General features: G+C 40.7%; 1 protein-coding gene across 1 annotated transcript; it reads right to left on the reverse strand.

Moving 5' to 3' along the window:
* Positions 1-22: 22 nt before the first annotated feature.
* On the reverse strand, positions 23-21138 carry Zc3h8 (zinc finger CCCH-type containing 8). Its single transcript, XM_008840358.3, has 9 exons — positions 20943-21138; positions 18338-18434; positions 9842-10076; positions 8404-8537; positions 6910-7032; positions 5813-5924; positions 4118-4227; positions 2955-2996; positions 23-544 (listed from the first exon to the last, which is right to left on the reverse strand). Exons 1-8 carry the CDS (start codon positions 21017-21019, stop codon positions 2964-2966), a joined length of 921 nt encoding a protein of 306 aa, XP_008838580.1. The 5' UTR covers positions 21020-21138; the 3' UTR covers positions 23-544; positions 2955-2963.
* Between the last annotated feature and the right edge of the window lie 1735 nt (positions 21139-22873).

A 22873-nucleotide genomic window follows, 5' to 3' on the forward strand; every position in this document is an offset into this window, starting at 1 on the left:
AGTATGAGAACAGAATAGCCAGAAGTATTACTCCACTTTATTTATAATAACTAAAAACAAATATACAACAGGAATTGGCTTTTAAAAATCACAGAATCCTATTTTATACTATGCCATTAAATGGAACTGTGAACTATCATTAAAAATATGGTGACAGCACTTAATGATATGCAGAGACCTGACTCTATTTTTGTATTATCCAATGTCCTCTGGCAGTTTCCCAAACTTGTACACTTCTCCCATCCACACTCAAACTCACTTGCTTCCTGGTGTACTCAGAAGATACTCCTGCAATCTAGTCCTGCAGCATTCACCCACCAGCCAGCATATCTGCCACACATGCTCATGTCCTGTCTGAAGAACAAGAGATTCCTATCAAGACCCAGCCCTCCACTTGAGCACTAATTCTGGCCCTCTGCTCCGTCCACAGGGAGCCACACGTGACGAATACACAAGAGAGGGCTTCAACTGAGGAATCTTGTAAACTATTCCAAACCACCATTCTTGACAAGTCCTGAACAGGAATAGATTCGTCCTCTTCAAGCTACAGTAGAAAACAGAGAATAAAACACTTAGTTGCCCCCACTACCTCAACCTTCCTCCCCCACCCAAACAAAACCATACAGCAAAAGAAGACCTAAAAATCCAAAATCCAAAATGAATTAGATATTCTTCTTAGGGAAAATTAAACAGAACCCTGAATTGAAATTCAAAATTTAAGACTAGACCGAACAACAGTAGAATGGAAATAATGAAATGAGAAATGACAGAAAAAGCAAAATCGCATAAAAATGAAGACTATATTAACAATAGATTTGAATGGAGATATAAGAAATCATTTATGGCTGGGCATGGTGGTGCACACCTGTAGTACCAGCACTTGGAAAGCGGAGGCAGGTGGATCTCTGTGAGTTCAAAGCCAGCCTGGTCTACACAGTGAGTTCCAGGGCAGCTGGGGCTACAGAGTGACCCTGCCTCAAAAAGAACCCCCCAAAAAAACCATTTATGCCAGGCATGGTAGTACATGCCTTCAATCCCAGCAGGCAGAACTCTGAGTTTGAGGCCAGCTTGGTCTACATGGGGAGTTCTAGGCCAGCTTGGTCTACATGGGGAGTTCTAGGCCAGCTGGGACTACAGGGAGACCCTATCTCAAAAAGAGGAAGGGCGCTGGAGAGATAGATGACTCAGCAGTTAAGAGCACTGGCTGCTCTTACAGAGGAGCTGGGTTCCAATTCCCAGCATTCACAGGCTAACAACCATCTGTAATTCCAGTTTCAGGGGAATCTGATGCCCTCTTCTAACCTCCACAGGACTGCATGACACAGATGTACATTACATACATGCAAGCAATATAGTCATACACATAAAATAAAAATAATATTTTTAAAAACCCACTTAAACCAACACATCAATTCTGTTCCTTGGTATATACCATGGATAACTACTGCATATTTATACCAGAAAGACAAGTATAAATATTTACAGTAACAATGTATATTCACAAAAAACTGGAAATAATCTAAATGTCCATCAATATTATAAGACCCGTCTCAAAAAGAATAAAAGGATAAATGAGGGGCATAAAAATAAAATGAATAAATGAGGGGCTGGAGAGATGTCTCAGTGGTTAAGAGCACTGGCTGCTCTTGCAGAGGACCCAGGTTTGATTCCCAGCTTCTACATGGTGGCTAACAACCACCTGTAACTCCAGTTCTAGGGGATCTGATGCCCTCTTCTGATCTCCATAGGCACTGTATGACACAGGTACACTTACATACATGTAGGCAATACACTCATACATATAGAAAAATATAAATAAATAAATTGAATAAGTGATGGATACATACATGCATTTGCTTTTAAGATTTTTTATTAATTTTAATTATGTGTATGTATATTTGTCTGCATGGAGGTATGGGCAGGGGCCCTTAGAAGTCAGAGGTTTCAGATACCCTCAGAACTAGAGTTATAGGGAGTTTTGAGTTGCCTGAACTAAGTGCTGGAGACAAACTTGAATCCTCTGTAAAATGATACAAGTATTTATTTTAAAAGCTTAATAATAATCACCAATTATACTGATTGGTTTGAATTGCTAATTTGACCCAAACTAGAGCCACCTGGGAAGAAAGTCCCTCAACTGAAGAATTGTCTCTATCAGATTGGCCTGTGGGCATATCTGTGGGGAACTGTCTTGATGATGACTGCTGTGGGAGCCCACTGTGGGCAATACCGTCCCCTAGGCACTTGGCCTGGGCTGTATAGAAAAGTGAGTAGAGAGGACCAGAGAGCAAGCCAGTAAGCAGCATTCTCCCATAGTTTCTGCCTCAGTTCCTGCCCTGACTTCCCTCACTGATGGACTGTGATGTGGAAGTGTGAGCCAAATAAATAAACCTTTTTCCCCAAGTTGCTTTTGGTCCTGAGTCACAGAAATCAAACTAGGACACCAGTCAATACACTGTTAAGCATAAGCAAAACCAAACATATTGTTCAGCAAATTAAACATACTTTGTACAACTATAAAGCTCGAGAAGAAAAAATATATAAATGGCAATCGAACTCAGAAGCAGGCCACTGAAGACCCAAACATCAGGTATTTTCAATGAGGAAGGAAGGACAAAAATTCTTTATTTAAGACAGAAAAACCACTCTTAAGGCTGTTATCCCAATTTCAATACATTTCACATGGGCTAGAGAGATGGCTCAGCTGTTAAGAGCACTGGCTGCTCTTAAGAGAGGATCCAGGTTTGGTTCTCAGCACCCACATGGCAGCTAGCAACTGTTCTTAACTCAGATGCCCTATTTTGGCCTCCACAGGCATTGTATGACACAGGTGCACTTACATATATCCAGGCAAAACAGTCACACACATAAAATAAATAAACTTTAAAAGAAAATGGTAGTTTAAAAAGATGTTTCACAGAATAAAAAAGAAATATGGTTCAGTTTCCTTTTACCTTTTTAGTCTATTTACATGACTTCTTTTCAGTATCCAAGACCTAATTTGGGACAGAAAAAAAAACAACCAAACATATGATTTGCATGTATTAATGTAGGACAGGCAGGAACCCTGTCATACTCTTGTACTTTTCAAATGATTCCAGTAACATCCAACCAAATAGAACTCGTTACCACAAACAGAAATACAAAACTAATTCCACATGCACAATTTCCAAACATATTTCATATAAATGTTTGGCACAATTTCTAGCTGTACACAGTAACCTTTCCTATTTTAAACATAAAATTATCTACTAGCAAGTAAGTCTGACTTTCTAGAATTTGTAATGTTCAGGAAGCTTCTGCAACATGATGGTTTTAAGAGGCTCTTTGCGTTTTTGTACACATCTTGATTTAATTTTGAAAGACTACCCTCAACTAATCTATGGAAAAGAACGTAAGTGAATATAACTCTACAATCTTTCCTCACAAACAAAAAGAATATTTAACGAAAACACTTTGAAACTATTTGACTATTTTTTGATACAACTAAAATGCTTATCAGTTGATGGCTCTTAACTGTCCATTGGAGTCTTTATAATGGGGGGGCTTACTGTTTCTATTACTTGCTTTGATTTTCTTTGTTTAACTTAGCTATTACAAATTGCTAACTAGGACTGGCTGGCAGAATGGCTCAGCACTAGCTGCCAGACCTGACAACCTGAGTTCAATCTCTGGTACCTGCATGGTGGAGAGAGAACCAACTCTTGAAAGCTGACCATCTGGCCTCCACTAGTCTGCACACACACATATTAGGAAATAAATATAATTTTTAAGTTGCTAATTATATTGAAGGTTTTAAGAATATTCTAATTCATATATACCTTCCTTTCAGCTACCATAAAAAAGTAGAAATAATTTTCCAAACCTAAGTAAATGTAAATTATCATATGCTAGCCTATGAGGCTCTCTCCTTAAAGAGTATCATCTAGAGCTGGGCATGGTGGCACCACCATTAATCCCAGCACTTGGAGGCAGAGAAGAAAGGCCAGCTGGGGCTTCAGTGAGACCCTGACTCAAAAAAGAAAAAACAAACAAAAACAGCATCTTTTCAAACTTCCAACTTTAGTCTCGACATACTTTTAAAAAGTAAAAACAAGAAGACTATAACTGTACTTACCTTAGCCAACAACTCTTGTGTTTCAGCCGTCAGTGGAGCATGAGAAAAGTTACAATTATCTCCCTGATAACATTTTGTTCCTGTGTGGTAAAACTTACAGGGGTATTCATGTAGCACAAAGGTTAAGGAAAAAAACAATGGCAATCCAACTAAAACAATCTGTTATTAATTTAGTAACTATTATCCTCTATAAAGGCCTTCCTCACTAGTGGAATTACTGAATTCTCTATTTATTTGGGTTCCCTGTAAAATGTAAAACTTTAGAACAACTTTTTTCCTTTTTGTATACCCTCATAATGGGCTACAGGTATGTTTCATACACAGATGAAAGAAATGTTTTTTGGGTTTTTTGTTTTTTTTTTTGTCTTTTTTGAAACAGGGTCTCTCTGTAGCCCCAACTGTCCTGGAACTCACTATGTAGACCAGGCTGGCCTTGAACTCACAGAGATCCACCTGCCTCTGCCTCCCAAGTGCTGGTAAAGGCGTGCACCACCACGCCCAGCTGAGAAATAAGATTTTAAAACTCTTTTGGACTGGGGTAAAAGTCAATGACAATAAACTTTACAAATCTGGATCCTTTATAAACTAGGTTTTATACAACTTTAACATTATTTTCTAGAGAAATGCTCTCTAGTTAGAATCCGAGACTCCTCTGGTGTATCTCTAAAGAAAAACAGATTCTGTGGTGACTAAAGACACTAGTACCCTAAATGCTTGTGTTTCATGTTTTCATAACATGTCTACCAACTAAAATCTAGAACTAAAGCTATTCTTTGAATTACATGTCACCCTCCATATAATACCAAATACACAAAAACAGGTAGTCCCAAATTATACAATCTCTTATCTTTCTATGTGAATACAGATTCAATTAGACAATATCACAGCAGAAATTCTGACATCTTTCTGCATTTGAATAGGTTTCGTGAACCCTCTTCCCACCCAGGCTAAGCAGGAAGGATCTTCATCTGAGAAACTTTCTAAAAGGATACTGAAAGAGAATGCCCCTCAGACCCCCTTCCTATCCTCTGAGAAATAGCTGCCCTCCGCCTAACTCTGGAAATCCCCTTCATTGTTTGAACCCTTTCCTGGTATCTGTTTATGCTGTTTATGATTTCTATGAAAATGGTCTGGGGCAGAAGAGATAGAACATTCTGCCCCAGGTGAGCTAGCCAGTGATGGTATACTTGATACATCTGTGTATGGTCTCTATGGGAATAAACTGGGGCAGAAGAGAAAGAATGTTCTGCCCCAAGTAAGACAGCCAATGGCTATATAGGTAAAGTCTCTGGAAATCAGCCCTAGATTGTTCCAAACCTTTCTTGGTTATTCTGTGTATAGTTTCTATGGACAGCCCCTGCTTTGTGGTTTTTCTTAGAAGCCTTGCGTTTTCACTGTTCGGGGTCGCAGCACAGCTCCCGAGACTGTCTGCGTCCTCAACCAGTTGGTTCCAATAAAGCGCTCCTTTTTACTGAGACTCAGTGTCCGAGTGGTCAATTTAGGGAATTTTACGGACCCCTAACATACCTTTTCTTTCTTATGAAAAACTATGTGATTAAATTACTTTGATACAAGTAGGGCTTAACTAGCATACTATTGCTACAGCAACAACCGTGGTTTCATTAAAAACCCACATCTCTAAAATGTTTATGTTAGCATCTATGAAGAGTGAGACAATCTCATGATAAAGGATATTATGTAAATACAGGCAGTTTTCTCCTTTGGTACAGTAGCCTTGCACATAATACTTACACAGCTCCTTTTTCTTCTCTATCTCTGCATCATGATCAAACTTACACTGATCTCCCTGGGCCGTAAGAAAGAACAAGCACCAGTTATTATTCTCAGTGTGAAGCCTACTAACCTTCCAATAAGCAAGTGATTCCAGAAATCTTTAATGAGTTAGCTTCTAAGCACATGACCTCTTCTGCTAATTTTTAAAAATTCTTAAACATCTTTAACACAAAGTATTTTTTCAAAGTTCCTTTTTTTTTTTTTTTTTTTTTGTCTTTTTGAAGTAGGGTCTCCCTGTAGCCCCAGCTGTCCTGCAACTCACTATGTAGACAAGGCTTGCCTTGAACTCACAAAGATCCACCTGCTTCTGCCTCCCAAGTGCTGGGACTACAGGTGTGCGCCACCATGCCCGGCTTAAAAGTTCTTTTTTAAAACATAAACTATTCCAATAAAATCCTAATTGAGGGGCCAGATAGATGGCTCAGCACTGGCTGCTCTTGCAGAGGATCCATGTTCAATTCCCAACACCTACATGGTGGGTAACAACCATCTGTGACTCCAGTTCCAGGGGATCTGACACCCTCTTCTGACCTCCACAGGCAGTGCACAACATGGGTGTACTTATACACATGCAGGCAATATACTCATACGTATAAAATAAAATCTTAAACTTTTCCTTTTTTTTTTTAAGGTAGGATCTCATTATGTACCCCTGACTGGCTGCCCTAGAACTCACTACATAGACCTTACGCATCTGGACCTCACAGAAACCCACCTGCTTCTGCCTTCCAGGTCACTAGGCCAGCCTACCTAATTGAATCTTTTCCAAGAGAAGTGTTTTTCATGCCTTAAAGGTTACGTTTTGTTTCTTTTTTAATTGTCAATTAGAAACAGCAATTTCAGTCATTTTTTATTTTTGGAAACGGGATCTCCCTCTAGCTCCAGCTGGTCTGGAACTCAGAGAGATCTGCCTGCCTCCACCTGCCAAGTGCTGGCTTTTAAAAGATTTTTGCCATAACCTCACATCTCAGTGTATCTTTGCTCACACATTCTTATACCTTAATGCATTTTCTTTCAAGAAAGTATTTGCAAACTTGCTTTCCCTTGCGCTCCACTGTGTGCTGATTGATGAAGCCCTGGCTCATTCTCACCCGAGGCTGCTTCTCTTCAGGTTCACCATCCTTTAAAAACAAAAATCCAAATGTGAGAAAAAGAAAATTACGTATTTCATTCTGTTGCACAAAATTATTTTAAACTTTTTTTTTTTTTTTGCGACAGGGTCTTCTTGTTGCCCCAGCTGACCTAGAACTCACTATGCAGATCAGGCTGGCCTCAAGCTCACAGGGATCTACCTGTCTCTGCCTCCCCAGTGCTGGGATTAAAGGAATGCACCATCACGCCAGGCAGTTCAACTATTTCTTAAATGTATTTAAAATATTTTATTCATTATTTTTATTTTATGCATATGAGTGTATGCCTGCATGTATATAAGTGCACCCCTGTCGTATAGTGCACACGCAGGACAGAAGAGGGTGTCAGATCCCCTGGAACTGGAGCTGCAGACAGCTGTTAGCCACCAGAGAAGCTATTTATTATCCCACACTGAGTACATATGTAGATCAAGGAAGAACCTTTACCAAGCAAAATCAAAGAACCAGGACTATGGGGGAGAGGGGGTTGGTGAGGCCAATGCCCAGAAATAGCCATTTTAATTTCAAGAAGGAAATCAACCCAAAAGCTGAGGGACTACAGTAAAAGCTCTGTAAGACTGTGTGGCTTTTCACCTGTCTCCAGGGACTACTTTCTCTTCTCTGCTTCCCACTCTTCTATAGTTACTGACAGTACAACACCCAGAAACTGAAGGGCTTTGTGCACATGGATTCTCAACCAACAGGGGAATCACTGAGGCTAAAAACAGGTGTTGGTGACTGATGCTGAGAGTGGAACAGCAGCAGGTAAGAAGAAAGATCAGAGCCAACAGGTAGAGATCACCAGATAACCCTGATTTGTGACACGCTCCTGTCTCTCCATTATCACCCAGCACATCTTAAAACTGAAGTAGAAGATAAAATCCACAAAGCACGGGCTAGAGAGATGGTTCAATGAAAATATAGCTGTCTTCCAATGGACCTGAGTTTGGTTCCCAGCACCCACATCAGGTGATTTATAACTTCCTGTAACTCTAGCCCCAGGAAATGTGACACCCTCTTCCAGTCTTGTGGGCACCCGTACACACACATATAAATGAGAAATAAAAATTTGGGGCTTGAGAAATGGCTCAGTATTTAAGAGTACTTGCTGTTCTTCCAGAAAAACTAGGTTGGGTTCCCAGTACCCATGTTGGGCTCACAATAGCCTGTAGTACCAGCTCCAGGAGATCTGATGCCTCCTGGCCTTTGTAGGCACCTGCACATATGTGGCAGACACACACAGACATAAACACAAATGAAAATAAATCTTTTCAAAAAAACCTTTAAACAAACAAACAAAAAAAACCCAGCAAACAAAACCTCAAAGCAGAGGCACCCTGCTCCAAGCACCTGCTCCTGTACCTTCTCTCGTGGGCCACCGTTCCTCAATAAGGCACCTGACCCTTTGCTTCCAGTACCCATCCACTTTCGCTTCATTTTCTTCTGTTTAACATTCTTGTGACCAGTTTTAGATTTTTTATTTTTCAGTTTGACAGCTAAAAACAAGAAATATTTTAATGACATAAAAGTATGACACAGTTTGAGAGCAGTTTAACCTTGTCGAAGTACACCTTAAACTAAACCAGGAAAACAATAGCTCAGTGAGGGAAGATTGGTATGATAATGACCTTTCTAGAAGCTTTGCAATTAAGAGACCAAAATACAGTTATATCCCAAATTTCTAAATGAAGTGTTGGTTGGAAGGGGGAAGCAAGACAAATCAATTCTGCAGATCATAGGCCAGAGCATTTTGAAGATGTCAGGGATTGATTGATCTAATGAGGAACTGCCACAGTATCACACACACACAAAAAAATTTCAAAGGCTTAAAATGATCTGAGGTATTAAGAGTTAGATTTTCCTTTCAAAGTATTTCATAAAGCTGAGTGTAGTGGTGCAAATCTGTAAGCCCAGCACTGGGGAGGCTGAGTTAGGAAGATCAGGAGTTTAACGCTATCCTAAGCTACATAGCAAGTTTGAAACCAGCTTGGGCTATATGAGACCCCATCTCAAAAACTCAAACCCCCCACCAACCCTAAAAGATTATCTACTAAATTTCCTAAAGATGTACTTTGAATAGAAGAAACACTTGGAGAAAACACAATAAATGGACAGCATTAAGAATCTCATTTATAACTAGGGCTGAGATGGCTCAGTGGTTAAGAGCACTGGCTGCTCTTGCAGAAGACCCAGGTTCAAGTCCCAGCACCCACATGGCAGTAACAACCATCTGTAACTCCAGTTCCAGGAGATGATAGCCTCTTCTGAGCTCATTGCACTACACGGGTACACATACACACATGTACACAATACATTCATATACACAAAAACAAAAATCCATTTTTAAAAAAAGAAATTCATTTACAATTGTCATCTGCCATCCTATCTATGGCCAAATTCCATTGTAGCAATTTAAAAGACATTTCCATGCTGAGGATGTGGTTCAGTGGTACAATGCCTTCCTCGAATGCATGAGGTGCTGGCTTCAATCTCTAGCACTTAAAAACATAAAGCTATAGCAACAGAAGACATATACGATCATCCAACCAGCCAATGCTTTAAACAGGCCCATCCTAGCCTTTATACAAGCAGAGACTAGGGACTTAGCTTTCTCCTTCCGATATAGTCATGGCCTTTGGTAGCCTACTGGCAGCTCCACAGCATCTCCTACAAACAGGGAATTTTATGTATCCTAAGATGAAGTGCATGTTTAAGAAACAAGGTGAAACATAACACCCTCGTCCAAACATGGACAACCAAGACAGCTTCTACAGATGAAATGCCAAAGTTTAGTGCTTACCCTGCTGTGCGCCTTCTGCCCCCTCCTTCTGCACAGATTCTTTAGGCAATGGTGAGGGCTGAGCAGTGCTTGCCGCTTCTTTAGCTTGTATGTACTGCTGAAGCTCTTTGGCAAAATTATCTTCAGGCTCCGGACTGCAGATTTCACTATCACTGTATGGATCATAGTCCTTACTTCTTGATTTTCGACGTGGCAAACTGTTTGGCAATGTTGAAGAGTTTCCAAAGTGCTTAAACTAAGTAAAAATCACAATTTCAATTTTCAAAACTTAGTGAGATTCAAAACAAGCTTGTTATAGAGAAAAAAAAAAAACCACAATACTGGCCATGAACTGACTGACCATTACTGCAGTTGGATAATGGGACCATGGGTTGCATATACTATTCTCTACACTCTTATACACTTGAAATTTTCCAGAATGAAAACCAAACAAGACTGGGGAGATGACTACAGTTCTGATCCCTAGCACCCAGGTAAAAATCTGGGCATGGTGGCACTCTGTAACCCTAGAAGACAGTACTAGGAGAGAGGAGACAGGCAGATTCTTGGAGGTCACTGGATAGCCAGCCACATCAGAGTTCTAGGTTCCATGAGAGACCTGTCTCAAAAATCAGATCGAGAACAACTAAGGAAGACACCCAATGTCAGCCTCTGGCCTCCACACACATGTACATACAGGTACATGTTCCCACCTGCACATACACAGAACAAACAATTTTTAAAAAGTCAAAATAAATAAGCCACGATGACATACTGATCCTTAGAGATTAATTTGAAAGAAGATTCTGAATTTGTATAAAGTACATTTACTGAATTAAAAGTCCAAACTCCCAAATCTTAATTATTTACTAGGAAGGGACTACACAATTACAGTTCTCACGTTGCATTTCCTCTTTGCAATGATTATACTTTTTTTAAAAAAACAAAATTTTAAAAATTTTATGAGTGTTATGCCTGCATGTATGTAGGTGCACCTGTGTCTTACAGTACTCACAGAGGCCAGAAGAGGGCATCAGATACCCTAGAACTGGAGTTTCAGATGGTTGTTAGCCGCCATGTGGATGCTGGGTCTCCTGCAAGAGCAGCCAGTGCTCTTAACCACTGAGCTATCTCTCCAGCACCATGATTACACTTTTTAAAGATTCTTTTAATTTCTTTTTTTTTTTTTTTTTTTGTTTTTGTGTGTATGTGTATGTGTGTGTGCCATAGCATTCATGTGGAAGTCTGAGGACAAATGGAGAGGGGGTGAGTTCTCTCTGTCCACCATATGGGTCCTAGGATTGAACTCAAGTCACCAGGCTTGGCAACAAGTGCCTTTATTGAAGAGCCACCTCAATGGCCCTGAGTATTCTTTTAAATGTTTTGATTCAACATGTCATTTCATAAGATACCAAGTTAGTAGACTGACCTACCCCAGCTGAAAATCCTCTTACCCTTGTTATATTACAGCTATCAAAGCCAACTCTTGTTCCTGTAACTCAGAGCAGCAGTGCTTGAGACTTAAGATCTACCTCATTCTCTATAATCAAGGTGACTTTCACTATTCATTCATTCATTCATTCATTCATTCATTCATTTTTGCAGTACTTGGGGATGGAACCCAGAGCCTTATACAAGGGCTACACCACTGAATTACAACCCGAGCTCCACTTACTTTTAGAACTGGCTCTCTGTTATTGAAGATATCCAAAAGGAACACAGAAATCCAAGCAAGCACCCACTATGACAGAAATGCAGGTATGACAACTAGGTCTGGAGGAGCCCGAGCTATTCATACCAGATGCCTTACACGATTTCTGTGAAGTTTATGAATATTGATGCTGGGGATATAGCTCAGTTAGCAGAATGTTTATCTAGCATTCAAGAAGCCCTAGGTTCAGTTCCCCATCGCTGCATGAACCAAGTGTGGTGGTGTACTCCTGGAATCCTAGCACTTGGGAGGTGAAGGCAGGAGGATCAGAAATTCAAAGTCATCCTCAGTTACAGAGAGTTCAAGACCAGACTGAAACACATGAGATCCTGCCTCAAAAAAAAAAAAAAAAAAAAAAAAGTTTAGCACACACAAGACCCATGCATGCTCAAACCAGACAAAACCCAGCATAAAAGAGGGGAAATGGGTATGAAGCTCCAACCTTAGCTGAGGAACTACTGGCAACCGATGACTACTGGGAAAGGGAGAATTGGTTTTCTTTAGGGAGTGACTCTAGATAGGATGACCAGGCTCCAGTGGATGGATGCACACTAAGGGACATTGGGGACACAAACTTGCCTTGATAGGCCGCAACATATATGACAGAATGCATGAAATCCCATGCAGGAGCTATAGGGAGATGTGGATAGGGGAGAGGAGCTAAATATGATCAAGCTGCATTGTATGAAATTTACAAAATTTCAATTAAAAATATTCTAAATACTTAAGCTTATTTCCTCATAAGCCAAAATAAACTGATTATGCATAGTAAAAATATTTCTTTACAAGTATTGGTTACTGGGGGCTGGAGAGATGGTTCAGCAGTTAAGAGCACTGATTGCTCCTGCAGAGGACCTGGGTTCGATTCCCAGCACCCACATGGCAGCTACGAACCATCCTTAACGCCAGTTCAGGGGAATCCAAAGCCCTCTTCTGACCTCCGCGGCACTGCACAACATGGGTGTACTCACATACATGTAGGCGATACCCTCATACACATAAAAAATAAAAATATTTTAAAAAAGAAATATTGGTTAAGATATAAGGTGTATCAAATTACATCATTACAATGAACATGTATAATGCATTTTGTACAAAAAGTTTTTTGTTTTGAGTTTTTCATTTTTCTGAGATAGGCTGGACTCAAACTCAGGGTAATCCTCCTGCCTCTGGATTACAGGCATGAGCCACTATACTTTTTTTTGTCAACCATCTTTTTTTTCTGTTTTTATAAAGTTTTATTAGAACTCAGTCACATCCATTTATTTATATACTGTTTTTGTATAACACACAAAATCAAGGAGATTCACTATTTCATACTTTACGAAAAAGTTAGCCAACTCCTATTAACAGTCTATGGTTTAAACTTTAATTTTATTTAGTGGGCAGAGATCTATGTTAAGATGTAAGACATTTACAAAAGAAAAATTATAAAACCCTTGAGACTTGAGAAATAACTCAAATAGTAAATTGCTTGTTTTGTAAGGACTTGAGTTCAATCCCTAAAACCCACATTAAAAATGAAAATCTGGGCCAGGCGTGGTGCACATGCCTTTAGTCCCAGCACTGGGAAGGCAGAGGCAGGCAGATCTGGATGTGGAGGCACACACCTATAATCCCATGCTGGGAAGGTACAGGCAAGAAAATCCCTGAGGTTTGCTTGCCAGCTAGGCAAGCTTACTCGGTGAGTTCTGGGTTCCAGACCAGTGAGAGTCACTGTCTCAAAAAAATAACAAGGCAGAGGTACCTGAGAACACCACGCAAGGCTTTCCTTTGGCCCCCACTCACACATACACATACATGCGCACACATCTCCAACCTGCACAGACACTCATACATATATAATCACACAGAATATGCTGCTGAGAAAAATTTAAGACAAAGACTGTACAATATTCTAAAGATTTCAATTCCCCTCCAAATGATTGTTTAATGAACTCCCAATGAAAAGTCTACCAGGATTTTCTGTGGTGCTGATAGACTGATTTTAAAATTATATGGATATGCAAAGGACTAAGAATAACCAAGAAACTTCTAAGAAAACAAGGTGAGAAGACTCACTTATGTAATATTAAATCATTATAAAGCTGTAGTTAACTCAGTGAGGTCTTTGGGAAGAGACACAAAATTCTGAGGATGAGAACCGAGAGTTTCTCGACATAAAAAAATACTTGATTTTGACAAAAGTGACAGTGCAAACCAGAGGGGACAAGAGAGCCCCTTACTGTTAAATCAATGGTCCTAGAACATCAGGTATGATAATGACAAAACAAATGAAAAAATGGGTTGCCCGAACCTTATAGTGATTATCAATGTCCACGTGAAAGGCAAACTATAGCTTTAGAAAGCACTAAAGGAAAATGTTTTCATTAACACAAAAAGACTAACCATATAGAAAAATATTTTTTCAAATTACTTTAAAATTATGATGTTTATTTAAAAAAAAATACCACTGGGGGAAAGAAAACTAAAATAAGCAGATATTTGCAACACACAGCACACAAGAATGACCAAAAACTATTCAGAAGAACTACAAATCAAGAAAGAAGAAGAAAAAAAAAAATCAGATAATCTCAATGACAGTAAGGAGGAAGACAAAAAGACTTGAACAGAAATGAACAAAAAGAAAATTCAAATGGGAAAGTTTATTTTAAAATTCTCCTATGGCTGGAGAGATGGCTCAAGGGTAAAAAGCATGGGCTGCTCTTTTAGAGAGGACTGGGGTTTGGGTCCCAGCACTCATATGGCAGTTAACAACAGTTTGGAACTCCAATTCCAGGGATTGCACACCCTCTTCTGGTCCCCATGGGTACTGCATGCATGTGGTACATTTACAAACATGCAAGCAAAACACTCATGCATATAAAGTTAAAATAAAAATTTAGGTGGGCATGGTGGTGCACATCTTTAATCCCAGCACTTGGGAGGTAGAGGCAGGCAGACCTTTGTGAGTTCAAGGCCAGCCTGGTCTATATAGTGAGTTCCAGAACAGCTATGGCTACAAGGAGACCCTGTCTCAAAAAAGACAAAATATTGTATAACTGTATTAATTCAACTGTGAACCTAGAAACTTGCACCCACTTATGAAAGAGATGTACTCTTGCTCTGGAGTATGTTACTGAATATGTTAAAGTTGTAGTGAAATGCTTCTTCTAATCACGTAGTTATTAAAAATTTTTTTAAATGATGATTAAAAAAATAATTCTTCAAAGCATAAAAAAAAAAATTAAAGTAGCTGAGCAAGCCAGGGAAGCAAGCCAGTAAGCAGCATTCCGCTATGGTCTCTGCTTCAATTCCAGCCTCCAAGTTTCTGACTTAGCTTCCCTTGATAATGAACTGTAACCTGTAAGGCAAATAAACCCTTTCCTCCCCTAAAAAAAAAAAAAAATTTTTTTTTCAAAAAGCTCTATATCAATAATAGTTTTGGAAATGCAGATGCGAACTAAGCAAGACTGAGATACCACTGCATTGTCATCAATGGAAAATTAGGGAACCCTCTACTAAGCACTGAGTCAGTCTTCGGAGCAACAGAAAGGTGTCTCACCTGAGGTCTTGGAATAAAAACTGGTATGACCACTTTGAAATATGGTTAAGTGTTAACATAAAGGTAAAGCAGCTCATACTTGAAGATTTAGCAGTTGCACTCGTAGGCAGATGCAGAGTGCATGTGCGGCAGGATATAAAGTGAAAAGATGCAGCAGTACTGTTCACGATCACCAAAAAGGAGAAGAAGCCCCATGTCTACTTTCAACAGAACCTGGTGTGTGCAAATGATGGACTACTGCATTACGAAAATTAATAAAGCATATACAGTATTTATGCATCTTAACTATAGTCTTAGAGATGGCCACATAAGCAATAAAACTATGAAGCCTAAGGAAGTGATTAGTGTAGAAGTTAGAACTATCTTAACACTGAGGAAGGAGACAGCAATACTTTCTTGACCTGCAGGGTTTATCTGAGTACTCTACTAAGTTAGCTATTACCCACTGGTGTAATAGTGGCATGACTATTATGGGGGTAATCAATCACCCTCTATTGGATTTTAGACCCCCTTCACAAGATGGAGTCCATATCAGACATTGTTATGAGGGCCAAGAACTTGTGACTAAACAGGTCACAGACCATAGGGGAAAACCTAATACTACCATTCTGCTAAAAAGACAGTATCAAACTGACTTATGACTTATTGTTATACTCATTGATTAGTGCATCTCTCACTCTCACCAAAGTTCTTTTTATAGCAGATGGCAATTAACACAAAGCCCCACAACTGGTCAATGTGCAGAGAACAAGAGACTGCAGAGTGCTCAGCCCTAAATTGCACCCTCTCCTCCCAAGGCTCAGAGATCACCGCAGAAGAGGTGGCAGAAAGATTCTAAGAACCAGAAGTGGTAGATGAACACAAGGAAACTGTGTTGCCAGGACACGACAGGGTTGTTACACATATGAACCCATTACACTTAAAACAGCATGCACAACTTAAACCAGACAGGGGTTCAGCATGGATTGGAGAGGTGGGCAGGAAGCCTCAGTCCTATGTAAAGATCTATTTTCCTTATGGGTGTGACATCTGGTTAAGTTGACCAGTCTTCAAGTGATAGACCCACACTTGAAAGCCCTTGGGCATAGATTAGAGTTGATAGGTCTCAAAAAAATAAAAAAAACAGGCTGGAGAGATGGCTCAGCAGTTAAGAGCACTGGCTGCTCTTGCAGAGGACCCAGGTTCAATTCCCAGCAACCACTTGCTGGCTAACAACACTTGGTAGGTAACTCCAGTTCCAGGGATTTAATGCCCTCTTCTAACCTCTATGGGCACTGCATGACATGGGTGCACTTAGAAACATGTAAGCAATATGCTCATACATATGTTTTTTTTTAACTAAAAAAAAAAAGAATACGGGACATGAAGAGGAAGAGGGTAGTAAGGTGGGGGGGGGGGTCTATGATGACAATACACCATACAAAATTCTTGAATCAATATATAATAAAAGTAGGCCATAGTTGGACATGGTGGCTTTAATCCCAGCAGAGGCAGGCAAATCTGAGATCAAGGCAAGTCTGGTCTAAATAGCAAGTTCCAGGCCAGCTGGGGCCATAGGGAGTCCCTGCCTCAAAAAGACAAAAAAAAAAAATTAGCCATAAACCAACACATATTTATATTTTGCATTTTAGTGGCTAAGAGCCTGAGCTGAAACAGTTTTGCTTGGGGTAACCTAGGTGTCCACTTTTTCATATAACTTTCTTGGAAACAACTTAAGATATACCACTTTATCTGCTATAGGGAGTAGTATACAGGTTGTGGAGGTCTGTGGGCATGCAAAATTGGGGCCTGTGTGACTAAAGTGGTGTAAAAACTAGGATAATGAAACTGCAGTTTCTTTATATCCACCTCAGCTCTTATGCATAGTAGCCACACATGCTCTAAGGAGCAAAGAAGTATCTGTTTGGGTAGCTGAGAGCCTTCCCCAGGAGATAAAGGTACTGTGCCTGCTATGTCTCCTGGATCCTTTTATAAAGCCTGTCTTTGCATTACAAGTTTCACTGCCAATACGAACCCATTATTACAGAGTACGCTAAAACTTACCACCTCCCAAAAATCTTCAAAAAGAAAGGCAAGGAGATAAGGGATGGCTCAGAGGTTTAGAGCATTTGCTGCTCTTACAGACGACCCAAGTTCATTTTCCATCTCCCACATCCTGGCTCACAACTGTAATAGGTCCTTTGGATCTGATGCCCTTTCCTGGCCTCCACAGCACCAGGCAGGCATGTGATACACATGCATACATGAAACCAAATACTCATACACATAAAATAAAAATAAATTTTAAATAATACTGCTTTTTTTCTTTTAAGGCAAGACAGAAGCATATATTGGTTTTGTGATGGACTGAACTTGAGTCCTCCTCAAATTCCATATATAAGTCCTATATATAAGTCCTATCCCTCAGTACCTCAGAATGTGGCCTATTTAGTAATTGGGCCATTAGGTCATCAATTAGGTGGGCACTAGTCCAGTATGACTAGAGTCTTTATAAAAAGGAGCTCTTTGGGGTCTGGAGAGCTCAGCAGTTAAGAACACTGGTTGTTCATGCAGAAGACCCGGGTTCGAATCCCAGCACCCACATGGCAGCTAACAACTGTCTATAACTCCAGTCCCAAGGGATCCGACAGCCTCTTCTGACCTCTGTGGGCACTGCACGACACAGGTGCACTTACCTACATGCAGGCAATACACACATACACATAAAATAAAAAAATAAATAAATAAAATTAATAAAAAGGAGCTCTTTGGACAGACACAGGCACACAGGAGAATGCCATGAGAACATGAAGGCAGAGGTTGGGATGTGTCCAAAGATCACCAGAGAGGCCTGGAACAGCTTCTTCCTCACAGACCCCCGCCAACCACAGATCATGCCTTTGTGTTGCTGATACTCCAAAGTTGTTACGGTAGCCTAGCACATAATTCAGGTTTTAAGTTAACTACTACTAAGGCTGATTAAGTTAGAAGTCAAAACTCATATTTTATATCTAATTTGAAAAGGAAAAAGTATTCAAAACAGTTTATAATCCATTTTAGGAACAAGGCAATTAACCTTGTTGCAACACTGGCACAACCTGATGTGGAGGGGAAAGTTCATGTTAAACGGTAAGATACTGAAAGATTAACTTCTTTCAAAAGTGTAACCAAGTTTCCTTGACCTAAGTAACAGGTCCCAAAAGCTGACTAAATGAGACACACAGGACTCTACTTTCTCACATTCATTCGTAGCTGTTTGTTCAACATGCCAACTGAACCTTACTTTTTTGGGAGTTTGCTCACAGGCCCGCTTAACTTTCCATTTTATTTTCTTTCTCTGTGTTTCTTCAACTTCAGTACCATCTACTTCATCAGTGATTCTGCAGCAAAAATATCAAATAACACAAAAGATTTTTTTTAACCTGAAAAGGGTTCACTGCACAGCATTAAAATTCACTGCTTGGGTTTGTCTTCAAAGAAATTTCAAATTCAAAGTCTACTACAAATACTCTACAATAATAATACAAAATGATCAGTAAATGTCAATGTGCATAAATAACCTGGAAAACTGAAAGTTTCTATAAACTTAACATTGAATAATTAGCAAGTATATAAATCACCCATTCATGTATCATTCCATTCACTCAATACATACTGAGTATTCACCACATGCCTGTCTCTGGCCTCACATCCTCCAGAGGATAAAAAAATTTAAAAATGACAAGCCAGTCCCTGACTCCTGTAAGCTTTCTGTTTGGGAGAAAAATATAAAGCATAAAGTAATATATAAAGTAAATATAAAGTAACTTCAATATTGTGTGTAAATATAGGTACATATACAGGGAACACAAGTTAGGTTTGAGGTCAGAGGCTTTCTAAATAGAATATATGTAAGAGTTAGCAAAACATAAAGAAATGTAAGGCTATCTCAGCTACAATGCAGGATGCCTTCTGAGGTTAGGAGACAATATGAAGAGGAAAATATGTTTTCAGAATAGGGCATGAGAAGTTGATTGTGCATAGATAATTACTGGACATACTCCAGCCAACCTAAAAATGAGCCCAGAGAAAGATGAAGGGATGGAAAAAAAAATCAAAGTCTGGTAAAGTGTGTGCCCTAAACTACATGCTATCATTCCACATTGCCCACTCCACTTTCACCACCCACTAGGAACTATGATTCAATGTCCTTTTATTTCCTGACCTATGGCAGGGAGAGGACAGGGATCACCTCTTCACAGGAAGTCAGCTTCGGCCATACTGAGCATCTATCTCTGTTTCTTCTTCCCTCCTGCAGCTGCTGCTTTTTATTTATTTATTTTTTAAGGATGGGGCCTCACTATTAGCTGTGGCTGGCTGGTACTTCTTATGTAGACCAGGAGGGACCAGAACTCAGAGAGATCCACCTACCTTGCCTCCTGAGTGCTGGAATTAAAAGTTTTGTGCCACCACACCCAACACAAAAACACTTTTTAATGTGCTGAAAACCCTACATGCAAAAATGAGATAAATCGAGAAAAAAAATAGAGATCTTAAAATTTCAAAGAAAAAGATGTAGAGGCAAAGTGCAAAGCAGGTGGATGACTAGGCAGACACCTCACCTTTATACCCACACCAGTCCTTCGGGACTTTTGGAAAATTCAAGTGTCGCTTATCTTGGGTACTTGAGTTAAACTTTAGTAAATGTATATTTTGTCTAATATATTTTCAAACTGTTACATCTTGCTCAATTCTCACAAATGGTTTCTCTTGTTGGTCTTAGACGTTATCACTTGTATATAATTCCTTTTCAGTATCTACAGGACTTTAGTAATTCTGCTTTAGAAGCTGTAATGAAAACGTGTCTCGATGTCACACTCTCTGTGAAGCCCAATCCTAGCCCTACTACTTACACTGCACATTCTTGGCAAGTTATTTAAACTTTCCGTACCTCAATTTTCTCCTCTGTAACACGAGGATAACGTCATTTTCTCTTTACGGTTATTGTGAGAATTAAATGACGTTTCAGGTAAAGCACGCACTACCGCTGTCGATGATAACCAGGATTAAGGTAATAGTTTCCACTAAGGTATTTGAGAAAGAAGTGGACAGGCATGAGGACATGGGCAGATTTTTTTTTTTAAGCACTGGAACTATAAATATAAAACAGGGTCTCACTATGTAACTCTGGCTGGACTGGAACCGGCTATTGTAGACCAGGCTGGCCTGGAATTCAGAGATCCGCCTGCCTCTGCTGGGATTAAAGGCACGTGCTCGCCACCATTCTGAAATGGTGGGGCCGGGCCCACACTGAAAATGTTAGGAGAGAAACTGGTAAAGGATGCGTGTCAAGGCTTCCACGTAGGGAGAATGGGAACAGAAGACAAAGGTTTAGGAGAAAAAACTATAAAGACTATTCTTTTAGCACTACAAACTCAAAAGACTAAAAAGTGAGTAACTGGATGGGAACAACCCAACCACACACACCTCTCAGAATGAGATGGGTAAATCTGGCCAGCGCTCTCACACGCTTTTCCAACGGAACACAAGTGCTAAACCGGAATGGTGTCTGTTGCTTTATTAACGGTACAGGGATCACCGGCAGGGTGGTCACTACGCATCCTCGACACGCTCATGATCCCCACCGGCTCTGCCTCCAGGGCCCGAGTTTGCAGGAAACAGGTGGAGTAGAAGGGCGGGCAGGTGCGCGCGGTCCTCCCGGGTCCCGCGGGGCTGAGCACCCGGGCGCGGCCCCTCCTCCCTCCTCCGTCCTCCCCTGCTTCCGCAGGGCTCAGCATCCCGCGACCCGCAGTTCCCACGCCCTCTCCACCCCGACCCCACGCGCTACCCAGGCCCCAGAAGCAGCGAGTCCCCGGGGACCCTGCCGGGATGAAAACATGTGGGATCACCTTTCCTCAGAGTCCGCCGCCGGTTTTTTGCCGAGGGCCGGATTAGGGGGGTTTGAGAAAAGATTTTCAAAGTCCATGACTCAGGCAAGCGGCTCCCCGACTCAGCGAACCTTCAGAGTAACACAGAGAATTGAGGAACCCAGAGTCGCGCCAAAGGCCGCAGGCTCCGCCCCGCGCACGCGCGCGCGCACGCGCACCCGAAGCGCCAGCCCGCGATTCCGGGCACGCAGGGACCGGACCTCCCACCCCGCGCTGCGCACTGCGCACGCGCTGTCCTCACGGCGACCCTGTCCGCGGTGCGCACGCGCTGCTCACATTGCCAGCGCCTCTTCACGGTTTGTGCTGCATGTTTGGGGCAGGCCCGAGCACTCTTTCCCAAGCATCAGTCTAGTGAGATTTTTAAACCTAATCCTTAGGATTCGTATTTCTTTCCCTTTGGTGGAAGCCTGACCGCCATCACAATGTTTCTAAGGATTGGGGCATATCAAACATTGACTTGAGCCTTTCAGAATCATTACCTAAAAACGTCTCAAATTTTAGTTTACCTAATTCTTGTGACTGTATTGTAAGGTAGGTTCTGCCACCACCAGCAACATTTATTTGCCAGGGGAGTAAACAGAATTGCTGGCAGATAATAGCACTTAAACAGGCTCTACAACAGAAAAATAAATATAGAAATATATTTGAGGCGTGCAAGTTCGTTACAAAGAACCAAGTGTTGGGGGCGGCGTGTAGCAGAGCCTGTGGGACAGCTTCCTGAGAGGGTTGAGCTCAGTCTTGAGAATTTCCAGAGGAAGGGATGGTTAGGTGTAAACAGGTCCCAGGTAGAATTGTAAAGGCCGAACAATAGATCAAGTTGGGAAAAATAGGAAATTGTTCAATGGAGACGAATAGTAGAAAGAAAATCTCTTACTATCGATTGGGCCAGACAGAAAACCTAACGATTCTGTAATTGCAGGAACTGATTGCTAGCATAGGCAAGTGAAGAAAAATATTTAAAGTCAGACTTGGTCTGGAGGGAAATTTTACTTGTCCAGTTTTTTATAGTATAAACAATCATTTTGTACTTGAATTATTACTAAAAGAGAGAAAAGGAGTTTTTAATAACAAGTTTTTATAACTAGTGATATTCATTCTTTAGAGGAAAGAGATTATAAAACTCAAATTATTACCACACAGACTTTTTCATGTATTTAAAAAAATACCCAAAGGCCTCCCAGCATTTGGCAGAGGCAGTCAGATCTTTGAGCCTGAGGCTAGCCTGTTTCACATAGCAAATTCCAGGCCAGTCAGAGCTACATAGTGAGACCCTGTCTCAAAAAACTCAAAACAAACCAAAACAAACGAAATGCCCTGAATGTGGGCTGGTGAGATGACTCATAAAGATGATTGCCTGACAACCTGAATTTGGATCTTTGGAGCCCACATGGTAGAAGGAAAGAACCAACTCCTGAAAGTTGTCTTCTGACTTCCACAAGAGGTGACTTCACACACACACAAATAAATTTGATAAAGATTTTTTGGTTCTTTTGAGACAGAGTCTCACTATGTAATTCTGGCTGGCCTGAAATTCTCTGTTTCTCAAACTCACAGAGACCTTACCTGTCTCTGCCTCCTGAGTGCTGGGATTAAAGGCTTGGGCCACTACACCTGGCTTTTTTTTTTTTTTTTGAGATTTATTATTTCAGTTATGTGTACATGCATGTCTCTGTCTGTGCCTGTGTCTGTGTGTGTGTGTGTGTGTGTACCTTCAGAAGCTAGAAAAGGATGTTGCATCCCCGGGAGCTGGAATTACAGGCAGTTGTAAGCCTCCCAATGTGGGTGCTAGGAACAGAACTCAAAGCCTCTGCAAGAGCAGTCCCCACTTTTAAGTGCTGAGTCATCTCTCCAGTCCCAACTACTAAGCTTTTAAAAAAATCTATTTTTCAGCA

Source organism: Nannospalax galili, unplaced genomic scaffold (genome assembly GCF_000622305.1).
Source record: "Nannospalax galili isolate Female #2095 unplaced genomic scaffold, S.galili_v1.0 scaffold1941, whole genome shotgun sequence".
NCBI lineage: Eukaryota > Metazoa > Chordata > Mammalia > Rodentia > Spalacidae > Nannospalax > Nannospalax galili.